This window comes from Dryobates pubescens, chromosome 24 (genome assembly GCF_014839835.1).
Source record: "Dryobates pubescens isolate bDryPub1 chromosome 24, bDryPub1.pri, whole genome shotgun sequence".
NCBI lineage: Eukaryota > Metazoa > Chordata > Aves > Piciformes > Picidae > Dryobates > Dryobates pubescens.
This window is the reverse complement of record NC_071635.1, coordinates 3,985,055-3,997,447: the sequence shown is the minus strand read 5'-3', so window position 1 is coordinate 3,997,447 and position 12,393 is coordinate 3,985,055. Positions and strand designations below refer to the sequence as shown.

Below are 12,393 nucleotides of genomic sequence, written 5' to 3'. Positions count from 1 at the left end.
ATCATACATTTCTTTGGTACAATCATTAGGGGAAAGTAAGTTGGTATACACAAAAAGATAGTAATTTATGTTATCTTAAATGTTACTGTTTCATAAAAGGCTGCAAAGAGCATTGCTCCGATTAAAATCAGCTATTCTTATCCTACCACTAGCATCCTCATCATCCAAAAAGATCTAAATACCACTACTATTTTTAAAACATGAAATTATTGCACATCCAAGAAATAAACATCACTCCTCTAGAATGTGATACTAAATACTAGGAAGTATTTAGTTCATCCTCTAAAGTCACTAGGAAGACCTGCCTTTCTGAGAATCTAAAGCAATACATCCTTTGGGAAATGTCTGTCAACTATTTAGAGTTAGAATAAACCACCAAACCCATTTGAAAGCTGACATACCGATATACAGAAACACACACATACTGTACACATCAAAGCATTTTCATTGAAGCTGTTAGTTTTAGAGCTCAAGAAAAGCAAATCCAAACAACAGTGGTCACAGCCAACTACCCTGCTACAGCTAACTAACTTCTCCTGTACTTCACAAATCAGTTTGCAGTCACAGTTCTGAAAATAGTGATCCTCTTCTGGCTGCCATTCCAAATGGGATTCTGTGGTTATTTGCATAGAATTCAGGATAGAATTCTTTAAAACACAGTAAGTAAGAGCACTTCAAACAAATGCAGATAGATTTTGAGGCCCATCAGGATAAGCTCTGTAAGTGTACATTTTTGTTTGGAGCTGTGCTTTCACCTCTCCATTTTTCACTGCCTAAATGCAAATGCTTACAAAGAGTCAGTGTGAGAACACATGAGCAGAGTGGTCAAATCTGTGTGAAGTACACGATGTGGAGCTTGCTTGCCTGTAACACTGCTCGTATAATTTCAAATCCTTGGCTTCTCCTGTGGTAATCATGAGCAACACTAGAGCTGGTGCTTGCCTAATCCACTTCCCTAGCACAGGATGTACTCACCAGCTGGAGTGATTCGACCCCCGTGGTCTCAATTATTACTAACTTTTTTAAGGCCCTGGATTTATTTTTCCATAAATTCACAGAAATACACGTGTGTCCATGCCAACTATCTCACTCGTTCCTCTTGAGCCTGACTGAAAGCTTGCTGGCTTGCAGGGATTTCAGTGGATAGCCTGGATTAATGGTGAGAGCTCAAGAGAGCATAACACTTTATTGACAGCTCTAGGAGGCAGTGAACTAAAATACAACTCCTACTTAAGCAAGGGCTGAAGTTGCTGCCACTGCAGGTATTCTGTTTCTCTGGTTTTTAGCACAATGCTAATGGATACACTCACCCTGAATGAATAGGGCTGGAAGAAAGAGCCACATTGTCCAAGTTTTCAGGGCCCCAGCTTAAGCGATATGAATTCCTTTCAGCTTCTTTGGCCAGAGTTGTTACCTTGTAAGCAAAAAACCCTCCTTTTTAACCACGGTAAAATCAAATCATCAAGCAAACAATAAGATGATGTATTTTTGCATAGTAGTGCTTAAAGCATTTACACTTCCTTTACAAACAAAACAAAGGAGTAATAATAGCATTAAGAGATTAGAAACCCCTTATTGTAATGTTTTGTGCTTGCTCCAAGTAATTACATGTTAGTGGTCCCACAGTGAAATAAAAGCTGTGATTTACCAAAGTGGCGCTTCCTAAATCTTTTTTAACTACCAGCATGCCTCAGGGTTTTATCTTTGAGGACAACAGCCTTGAGTTCATGAGATCACCTCAATATTTAGCCAAACAGCTGTATGCATCATTCAAAAATCAGTTAAAATGGAGAACATTCTCAATCTTCTATATTCACACAGCTCATCCATTTGTCTTGGAGTAGCATTTCATACTGCACAGCATAAAATGCGGTGGAACATCAATAACATTGGCTTTCTATTCAAATAAAGCAGCACACACAACATTGTATCATTAGCACAATCTAAACTGTAATCTTTTCTCTATTTCCAGATGTAGCCAAATGAGAAGTGAACTTCAGAGGTTTGCTTACCTGCTGGCTGGGGATTACCACCGTGTCATCGATCATGGCACTGTCCCTCAGGTAGGAGGCATGGCTCAACGTGTGGGACCTGTCTGAACTGAAGGACCGCAGGCTGGTAGGTTGGTAGGATGCCATAGCAATGTATCAGCAGTACAGGTGATGTTGGGAAGGTGGCATGACAGATGGAGTGGGAGAATGAGAAAAGCGTGCCATTAGCAATATGATGCAGCTTCCAGGGGGAGCAGATAACAGTCACGAGGGAAACAGAGCTTTGTACATCTGCGTTACACTGCCTGTCTGACCAAGAGCCACAAAGGCTTTTGAGTGACTGACTTGCTTCAAACTGCAGAACCTAGAGATTAATTCAGATGACAGTTTACTTTGTACTCACTTTATGCTTGGCTTTGTGGCACGATAGACTCTTTATAATAAAGAGCATAAATTTGTTCTAAGTAAGGCACTTTGGAGGAGTTGTGTCTCCTGCTGCATCACACAAGTGAACCACTACAGAAAACCAGCGTGCTGACACCTGAAGAAAAGCTGAAATTACTCCTTCTGAAGCTTTGTTGTGATCTACTCTCTCCCCGTAAAACTGCAAGTAAGCTTGACACTGTCCCCTGGAAGGTACACACAGCAAGGTGAATTGTGGCCAGCCGCAAGCTCCAGTGTAAAACAAAATTCTTGCTTTGTATGCCAACAGCATCTTTAGAGGCAGCCCAACTGTGAGCACTGTTCTCTCTGCAAGTACACACAGCTCTGCAGAACACTGGTTGCTGTAGCAATGAGATGCAAGGCAGTAAATAAGCTGCTTCCAAGCACTGGCTCAGAATGTGACTGCAGTATCCACGAGCGAAAAGCAAGAAAGGACAAATAAGACACCACAGAAGGACACAGTGAGGTAAACAGGGTCTCTGCTACCAAACAGCACCAGTTTTGTCTGTTAAGTGTTTTCTAGTAGCAGTAGTAATGATTTCTTCAAACAGATCAAGCCCCTTCAGAGGTTGTACGTGTAATCTGTGATGTTGTTCCTTATCGTGAGGTATATAGTACATAGAACTGAGGGAAGTAGTTTCATTTTCATGGCTTAGACATCCAGCAGTAGTTACTCATAATGACTAACACACTGGATCAGAACAATAGGCCATTTATCTAGGCCCAGATTTTTAAGGGATAATTCATTTTCAGCAGTTAGCCATAAAAAAGTCAGGTGTAAGTTATAGACATGAGATTCAAGGGCTTTAAATGCAGATCTTTCTGGAAATTGTATTTCACCATCTGGTTCAGACCACTCAGCCTTTTTCAACAATAGCTACATTCACTCAACTTTTGATCTATTTTTAGAAGCACTTATCTTATTTTTATTAGAAATATGTGACACTGAAAAATCGTCAGTGCTACTGATCACTGACTTGCACCAATGGCCTATTTAGCATACTAGATGGATTGCCCAAAAGTTGAAAGCTTATTGCACAAGTATCAGCCTTAGGGAAGTCTTGAGGGAAAACAACAATAATAAATTCTCTCTCTTACATGTTAGGAGATGTCTTTCACTTAGACAAGTAGAAGAAGTGAGACATGTAAGGCTGGCATTACTGGGATGAAGCATTTCTGGAATACCATTCTGATTAAAACAACATTTCTGTAGGGAGAGAAATTCATCCTAAAGGTAAGAAATTAGTTCTGAAAAGTAGTATGGACCATGACCATTTTGGTGAAGCACTGTAGTGTGAATTGGGCAGGCAGAGTACACCTCCCTTGTCCATAACAGCAGTACTTCAGTGAACACTGGCTCTTGGAACAGTAAGCCTCAATAGCAGACCCCATTTCCCATCATTCTCCATTATTCACTGCAACATTTGACACCTCCAGGACTGCTGTGCTGCGCCATGCAATGCTTGTGAGTGGTTCGCCATCCAAGTTGTAGGTTCTGCTAGTCAGCTCCTCTCCTGTCCTGGGTAGATACTGCATGAAAGGATGTACTAGACCTGACTGGTTATCTTTATGGTAATTTTATCCCTGTGCTCCTGCAAGTACCTGGAGCTGCAACTCCCACCACTACACATAGCCCAGTGCATATCCACTATATAGTACCCCTATGTAAGCACCAGCAAATATCCAGTACATTGAGGGTATGAACTTTATCTACAGGCACAAGCACGGCCAAAGCCTGAAGTAAATTAGAAAATTCCTACTACACTTCATTTCAAAGCTGTTGTTCAGAGGACAGTGCCCCTTTTCTGTAACAGCTAAATGAAGAGCAAACCAGTAGTTCAAAAGTCTGTGTTTCTGAGACTTAGAATTTTTTCTGACTGGAATGACAGTCCAGTTAAGGAAGAATTGTAGTGGCACTGAACAGAACTTACTGTAATAAATCTCCAGAAATCCAGTAAAATAATCCCTTAATTGCAGAGACAAAACTGACATCTAAACACAGATCCTTTCCACATCTAGTTGTAAAATCTGTAGCCACAGATGTTGTGGGGTCACCAGCACTTTGCTCAGCCCCCGAGACTGAAGCGTGGAACCCAGGGATGCTACAAAGCTCCTGAACCTCCAAGTGTGTTGTGCCTGTGTTAGGCAACGCATGGACATGTATCACCCAGCTCTTCTAAGCCCTGAGTAAAGCCCAGGCGGGATCCAGAAAGTAGGAGCAGCACTCTCTAGCCAGGAGTACCGTTGGCTATAGTAACAGAGTAGTACTATTCACCACTACATAGCATACTCATTTGAGACTGCAACTGTTCCCAACTGCAGCATTCTTCGTTTGGTTTTCCAAATCAACTTTCCAGCATACAGCAGGCCTCCAAAATGGATGAGCAGAGACAGGTGCCATAGAGGGGTAGAGAGACAACATGTTCTCATGCTGTGCAATACCTACCTGGGCATGGTGCTAACGAAAGCATATGAAAAAGAATGAAGGGGAGAGAGAAATAAAATAAACAGGGAAGGTGGTTACAAAAGAAAAAGAGATGTTTTTAAATCAAATTGTTTAATGCATAAGATTACATGAGTCTAGACTGCTGATACCATTTTGCTTTACTGAGTTTCTTGAAAAACCCAAAGTGGGTATAATGCAATGAAAGTCATATTAAGGCAGAAGCAGAATAATTTAAGCAGTCTGTGAAAATTCTTAGAACCAGTAACCTGACAGTGAGAGAAAAATGAGACTGTGGAGTTAGAAAGATGGACTTTTTCCTGTTCATTCCTTCTCCCTTTTTAATATTGCTTCATTTCAACATAATCATGCTTGCTATAGGTTGTGAAACAGTTTTCACACAACACAGAATAAAACATGTTACATGTTAGTGGCAATCTACTGAAATCCACTCCCAGTATCTAAAAGCTAAAATACTCTAGAAACTGGGTTGACACTTTCTGCACAACCAGTTCTAGACAACACCTTAAAACTAAAACAAAAAATGCTTTGTTATCATTGAAAGCCTGTGATAAAAGGTTTTGATTCTTAAGCATTCTGATGTAGTCCCTAAACATCCTCTGAGATTTACAAAGCCACACAGACACTTTGTTTTCAGTGGATTGACTGGAGCTCTCTACAGACCAGCAAAGGCTCCAAGCTTGTAAAACCTGAATGATGTGGGATTTGCACATGCTGCGAGGCAAACCCAACTGCTTCCTGACATCCTTTGTCCCAGAAGCAATTCATGGCCTGCTGGAGTAAACTGAACGGATCCTACTGATCCCACTCAGCTTCCAAAATGCTGCCAGAATAATAATCAAGGCTGGAAAATGAGGTAGATTTAAAATCCTTCCTGTTGCCAAGAGCTCAGCTCGCTCTTTTTTTTTTCCCCCCTTTAGTGAACCCCATTCTAAAGGCAGTAAGTCTGGAGCCATGACTGGTTTACACTAGAAAGTGTCACTTCCAAGCAGGAATAGGGTAGCCTGTTCTAAAAGGTAGCTTTGGGTGTTCATCTGCCACTTGGAGTCCACACTTATGCTCACTAGTAAAGACTGTCATTTTGAAAAGGGATCTCTGTAGTTTTTATTTTTGTGGACTACAGTGACATTTTCTAAAGTGAAATGAAAAAACATTACAAAAAGATTAAAGCTACAGGCATTATTATTCCACAAATCCATCTAGACTTAAGTGCAACTTGTTAGATACAAGCCAATCAGTTAAGTTTTCTGGATTGTTGTTTTTTATTTACAATATAAATAGTGCTGGCAGAAGGAAAATGGTTCTCCTTCCTGCTCATTCAGCCATGATGAAACATGCATGTGTTTGCTGACAGTAAACTCACTGCCAATCCAAGTCTGTTGCTCCTTTCCTTATGTCTTTAGGCTGCAAACTACTCTAAAAAGCCAGCTCCCCTAATGCTAAAACACCCTGCTCACCCATCTCCCTGACTCATGGAAAGAGGAGATGGCAATGATCACAAGCCCTTTCCCCAGACAGCCTGGCCACAGAGACAATAGAGCAAACTATGCAAGACCCAAGAAAGGATCACAAATGCTTCACTAGACTCTGAGTACAGTATTAGTGCCAAATGGCACTAGTAATTTCTGGACTGGTTGGGAAATATTCCTCCTGACCACACTTTCTTCTCACAAAGTGGCCACTGCCACACTGATAAACCCAATAAAGAAACACTGACAAGTGCATCCGATGTTTCCCTTGAGCGAAAGGCCCCGAGAAAGGGATTTCAGACATTTGCAACAGCGTGTGCAGAATTACTGTAAGGAAAGGTAAATGCCCAGGCACAATTTACCTGTCAGATCGTCCTCCTTCCAAGCTGTACCTTAGGTAATTCATACCATCTAAGAACTGGCTGCTTGGTAGAGAGTCATCTCCAAGTTCTCTGAGATCTTCTGGCCTCAGGTACTCTCCTCCATCTCCTGTCATTGTGTCATCACCTTTAAACCAATCACAGAAGGGACAGAGATAAGCACACACATGAGTTTGATTGTTTTGACATGCTGGGATCTCACAGCTGGCTGGCACAATAAACAGGAAGGCATTTTCCACTCAGGAAACACTGCAAACCACAAGCAATTAATGCATCTAATCAAACTGGCAGATCAAGCAAGGTTTTTAAAAAGTATAAAATAAAACCCACATTGAAGCCAAGGTGATTAATCAATTAGATTTAATCTCATGTTTGCTGTTGCACATACTGGCAAGGAGGAAGCGTCATTGCTACTCTTTAAAGCATGGTCTCTCTGTTCCTTTATCCATGTTAGCTCTCCTGACAGCTTGTAATTAAATATAACTCATTACTTGACTGTAAGCTCTGCGTTTGCAGCTGAAAACTTATTTTTTGTGGCCTTATGCCTGGTAGTTGCAAATCCTAATTTAACCTCTCCATGTCCAAACTCCCCAATGTACAAGGCTGTCTCACCCACACTCCAACATCCTTCTGTGATCAGCACAAAACCTGTTATTTCTACACCATGACAGTATCATGTTTAACACAGCAATAAGCTCAAGTGCATGGATGATAACAATTATTAATCAGAAAAGAAATTCAGAATGAATCAAAGCCTGGGTGATCCTTGGTTATCTGACACAGGAACCTTTTTGCATAGAACAGGGTTTCATGTTTGGGGAAGTTTTAAGGTCCAAAATTCTGCCTGCAGGTCTCGGTCCCTTTCCCAATGGTTCATTACTGCTGCTGGAAGCTTGCTGTGGCCTCACAACATGATCCTATGCCACCAATACCTTCACACCTTCTCATTTTCCAAGCTGCATGGGCAAATGTCAAGAGCCTGAAGTTAAGCTAAATGCAGGAAACTGCAACTGTTACATGGGAAGAGCCTTCAGGGGCTATGCATTGCAGCTGCATTCACCCCACTATGCTGAGAAACAGAGGGCTGTGAAGATCAGGTAAGTGTTATCCATGCTGGAGCAAACAGAATTCACCTTGCCATCAGGACAGCTGTCGCTTCTGTGATTTAACGTCTTAATAAAGCAAAATTGCAAACCCCAGTTATTGTTACTGCTGCTATCTGTATCACCCCATACACACAGATGGGTATCACAAATTATAGCAGTGGTGGTCACTACTAACTGAAGAAATCTTGGTATTTGTTTCCATGAAGCAAAGCAGGCTGGTTGTTCCAGCTTGATGTTTAATATATAAATAAATAAAAAGAATAAGTAATTTATAACTTGTCATCTAAAAGTAACCTTTTTTAATACACAAATAAATCTTTTCAGTGTAACAACAAAAGCTCTTGGGGGAAAAAAAAAAATAAATCTATCTGCCCACATGAAGAGGGAGAAACTGGGCACAGTTTCACAGAAAACACTAAAATGCATTTAATCATTGCATGTTTCCTGTCTCCTGACAGATGATGCCTCCTGTTTCCTGGGAATGTCACATTATAAAGCACAGAGCTTAGAGAGAACTTGGAAGATGTTAAGGCAATGCTGTTAATCAAACAACAAAAGTTGTATTTCAAATAAACTAGGTATTTATAATGATGCCAGACATTCCATCTATAACAAAACAAAGGCAAAATCTTCACCACTTTCATTGCACCCACATCCTTCAAAAAATTATCTGAACTCTGCTCTTATTTTAGCTTTGGCCTCTCATCCAAGAACTGTCAATAATGGGTCTACACTGGCTACACATCACATGCACTGGCTGTGTGTGGGATGTGAACATCTGCACACGGCAGTAAGATGATTCACGAGTACTTCACAGTGTCCCCAGGATGCTTACCTGTTGGTACCACAGGTTACTTGCTGGCATCCTAGTCTGGAGGGAGTGAACAAGCTCGCTCATCCTGCCAGTAAGTGTTTCACTAACAGCCCTATCATGGCTGTATTCTGAGTCCCAGGCAATTCAAACATACCCAGACATGGTATCTGCTGAGAGGAAACCACATTCTCTGTGCAGCAGATCTTGCCAGATGGGAGTTTGTGGCAGTACAACAAATTATCCTTTTTAATCATGCTAGGACAATTCATCTGCCATCACATTCCACATCAAATTGATAACAGTGAAGTTTTCACCACTTACTGAGCAGTTTGTGACAAATACAGCTCTTGGCATTGATGTCCTGTGATTGGCAGTGGGCATCCATGAACTTAGAGGTGAATTTCAATGAGCTACCACTTAGAGATTTATATTCTTTTACATATATACACACACACTACTTATTTCTAGATTCACTTCTATTGTTCTATCCAGGTTCTAACTTCCTTTCTTCAGTGATACCAACAGCTTTTCAGAGGTTTACCTGATGGGCTAAAACACGCTGAGTGACCTTGCACTGTGCCCCAGTTCTGGTCTTTACTACTTTTAGTTTTCTTAAACTGCACTAAAGAGGGTGGTACATCTTGTATCTTACCCATATATAACTGCTTACATCAACTACGAACCACTTTGAGATCAAAACCAGGTGTTTGATCTCCAAGTCACATTTCCAAGAGAGCAGCTTTAGAATTGTTTCTCACAAACCAGAGAAAATAGGCAAAAAGTTTAAACCCGCCCCCCCCCCCCACAAAAATGAAAGAGGGCTGTTACAGAAACTGCCAGAAATTGCTTTGAATAGAGGTTTTTGAAGCCAGACACAGTTACACAAGTTTGCCAAAATGATTGTTTTCTCTGCAGCATGTAGATAAGTCTGCAGCTCCCCATATAAATGCTGCTCCTTAAAAGTAACAGATGGAGAAGGGACAGCTATGGCAAGCACTATTTCTTAAGTCCCGAAGCATCATCAAAGGAATGCATTGCACAGAGTTGCTCTAACACCTTCCCTAAAGTCACCCCTTTATTAAATGGCCCACACACGCTCTAAATGTTGCAGAATCCCAGCATGGTGTGGGGTAGAAAGGACCTCTGCAGATTTAGTCCACCCTCCCTACTAAAGCAGACTCACCCAGAGCAGGTTGCCCAGGATTGTGTCCAGGTGGGTTTTGAAAATGTCACTGGCAAACCTCAGCACTGTTTAAACTGCTGTTACAGATACTACTGAGGAACTCGGTGTGCTTACCAAAGTGCAAGCTGCACTCACCACCAACATGAAGCAATACACTTAGACAAAAGAATATTCTCGGATACCAGAGCACATTACCAGCTAATAACAACATTCATAACAATAACTAGGTGGCCAGTTAATTCCAAAAAAGCAGTTGCAAAGGCAGGTAAACAGATAAATGTGGCATTTTCTTCACAGCTCCCAGTGTGCCAGGCAAAGCAGCTGATCATTACCCACTTCTGCAGCTGGAAGAGTGAGATAACTGGAGTGAGGTCCAGAGAGTCATTTAGGAATCATCAACAGTGCTAGAAATAAAGTTCTGAACCCAACCGGAGTGTCTGTCTATAGAGAAATCACTCTGAGCCTATGCCTGTGCCAGACTTACTAGGAGAGTTTGAAAGTTCTTTTTGTTGAGAGTCTCCCCACACTGAAAACAGCTTTTTTCAAAACCAAAAAGGATTATTTTTTTTTATCAGAAAACTGATGCAATCAGGTATGAATTCCCTGGGAATTGCTTTCTGGACCATTTTTCCTGATGGTTACAAAGCAGGAAAGACTTATCAATGCCAGAGGCTATCTGATCCATGTAGGACCACACAATAGGCTTACAGATGAAGTAGCATTTTAGTATAACAATGGGTTTGCTATCTTATAAAGTTTGCTTTTTGCATTTCTTCTTAGCTCCTTGCACTGAAGCTTACGAGTCCAGTTTCCTCTAGTCTGTTTTTGGTGTGGGAGTTTCTCTTTCCCTGAAGCAAGGCCTGTTTGTGTACTTAACTCTGGTACTTACCATCTAAAACCCAGTAAGCTAATTTAAAAAACAATCAAATGCAATTTTAAATAAAAAGTATCATCTGGTTCTGTTCAAAGGAAATTTTTTTTCTAGGTGCTCTAAAAAAAAGAGAATTCTGAATAATACTGCAATTGCTAACAAGAAACATGCTCTGTGAAAATTAAGGAAGACTAAGTGGGACTCTCAGTCCATTCAAGATGGACAGTGCAGGATCTCACATGCCAAGTTGAGACATTTGATAGATTAGTTTATTTGACACTGCAAAGACTGGTTGTTGCACTTGGAATTTGTTTTAGGAGTATCAGTGCCATCCATGTTAGGAATTATCCCCATATCCTGAGTGTTTTGCCTGCAAAAACAGATTTTACAAGAGCAATGACTTGAAGTGCTTTAACAGTGACCAAGCCGTCCGGCAACCTGCAGCAGGAGCACAGTGGCACTCTCAGTACTTGAGCAGCGACATGCTGGAGTACCTCTGTCCTGTCTGCTGTCTATGTCTAAGTGGTGTCAGATGCTAACAGAAAGCAGACAATGTTAATTCAAAGCACTGGAGAGCATTAGTCATGCTGGATGGCCACAGCAAGTTCTGCCGACATTATCCAAGATATAGGTAATAAATCTTGGATTTTCTGGCTTCTCCTCTTCCTCCCACCTTTCAGGAAACACACACCCAGTCACACTTCAAAAGAAATGGAAAGGAGCAGCGTTAGGCACCCAGATTAGGCCATTTTGTGTTGTTTCAACACAAAAAATAAACCAAACAAGCCAAGTTAAAAAGAGAAAGTTAGTAAATCTTACTCCAGGAAATTCTGCTAACAGCACCTGTGCCACTATAAGCTTCACCATCACTGAAGCGTTCATCATCAGAGTGTTTAAAGGCTGCACAACACAGAAATGGTTTGAGAAGAAGGAACACCCGATATTAATACTCTAGAAGCAGAGAGAGGTACTAGGCTTTGTGGCTTTAAAGATGGTTAAATGGTGGTTCAGAAGACTGGGAGAAATTTGGAGTGAACATAAGGCTATAAGCAATTTAAAGACCACTTATCACAATAATTACAGAAGTAGCTCAATGTTCTTCTAACAGAGAAAATGTAGCAAACAACATGCCTGAGAGAAATAATTTCCCTGATCATGATGCAGCAGATAATAATTTCCTTTGAATCACTTGTTTGCTTTTGCTTGCAGCTTTGCAAGCATTAAAAAAAACCCCAAACCACCACACCAAAAAGGTAGCATCTGAGTCTACACGTCCTATTTTTTTAAAGAGTGTAACTGATTTATCGGCACAAAACCCATTTCAGAATCAATACAAGCTGTTTAGGAACATGAATGCCATTAACTTCCAGTACCATTTAGAACCACAAGTCCATTTGTGCTCTTTCTAAAAGAGAAAAGCCAACCCTGTTAACCCGTGTTCATAAATCTCAACTATTTGTTGTAGCCAACACTAATTAGACTCCAAATGATTTGCATGGAATAAAATAACCATAAATGGCATGAGCTACTGTAATATTAATTAACACTGCCAAGAGTACAAAAGACCTTAGGAAGTCCTTGCAGGTGTGTGTATTTCTCAGGTGCCATTGTAACACTTGCAAGAAGGCATCTGTGAACTTTTAGAAAGGATGGGTTTTATGCTATTTCCTT

General features: G+C 40.9%; 1 protein-coding gene across 1 annotated transcript in view; it reads right to left on the bottom strand.

Annotated features, from left to right (window-relative positions):
- ANK2 (ankyrin 2) overlaps positions 1-12,393 on the bottom strand; it is a 158,002-nt gene that overhangs the window by 47,508 nt on the left and 98,101 nt on the right. The window contains exons 24-26 of the mRNA XM_054172469.1: positions 6,731-6,875; positions 2,013-2,115; positions 1,311-1,414 (exon numbers count right to left, since the gene is read on the bottom strand). Coding sequence (XP_054028444.1) covers positions 1,311-1,414; positions 2,013-2,115; positions 6,731-6,875 — 352 coding nt within the window. The remainder of the gene's footprint in view (positions 1-1,310; positions 1,415-2,012; positions 2,116-6,730; positions 6,876-12,393) is intronic.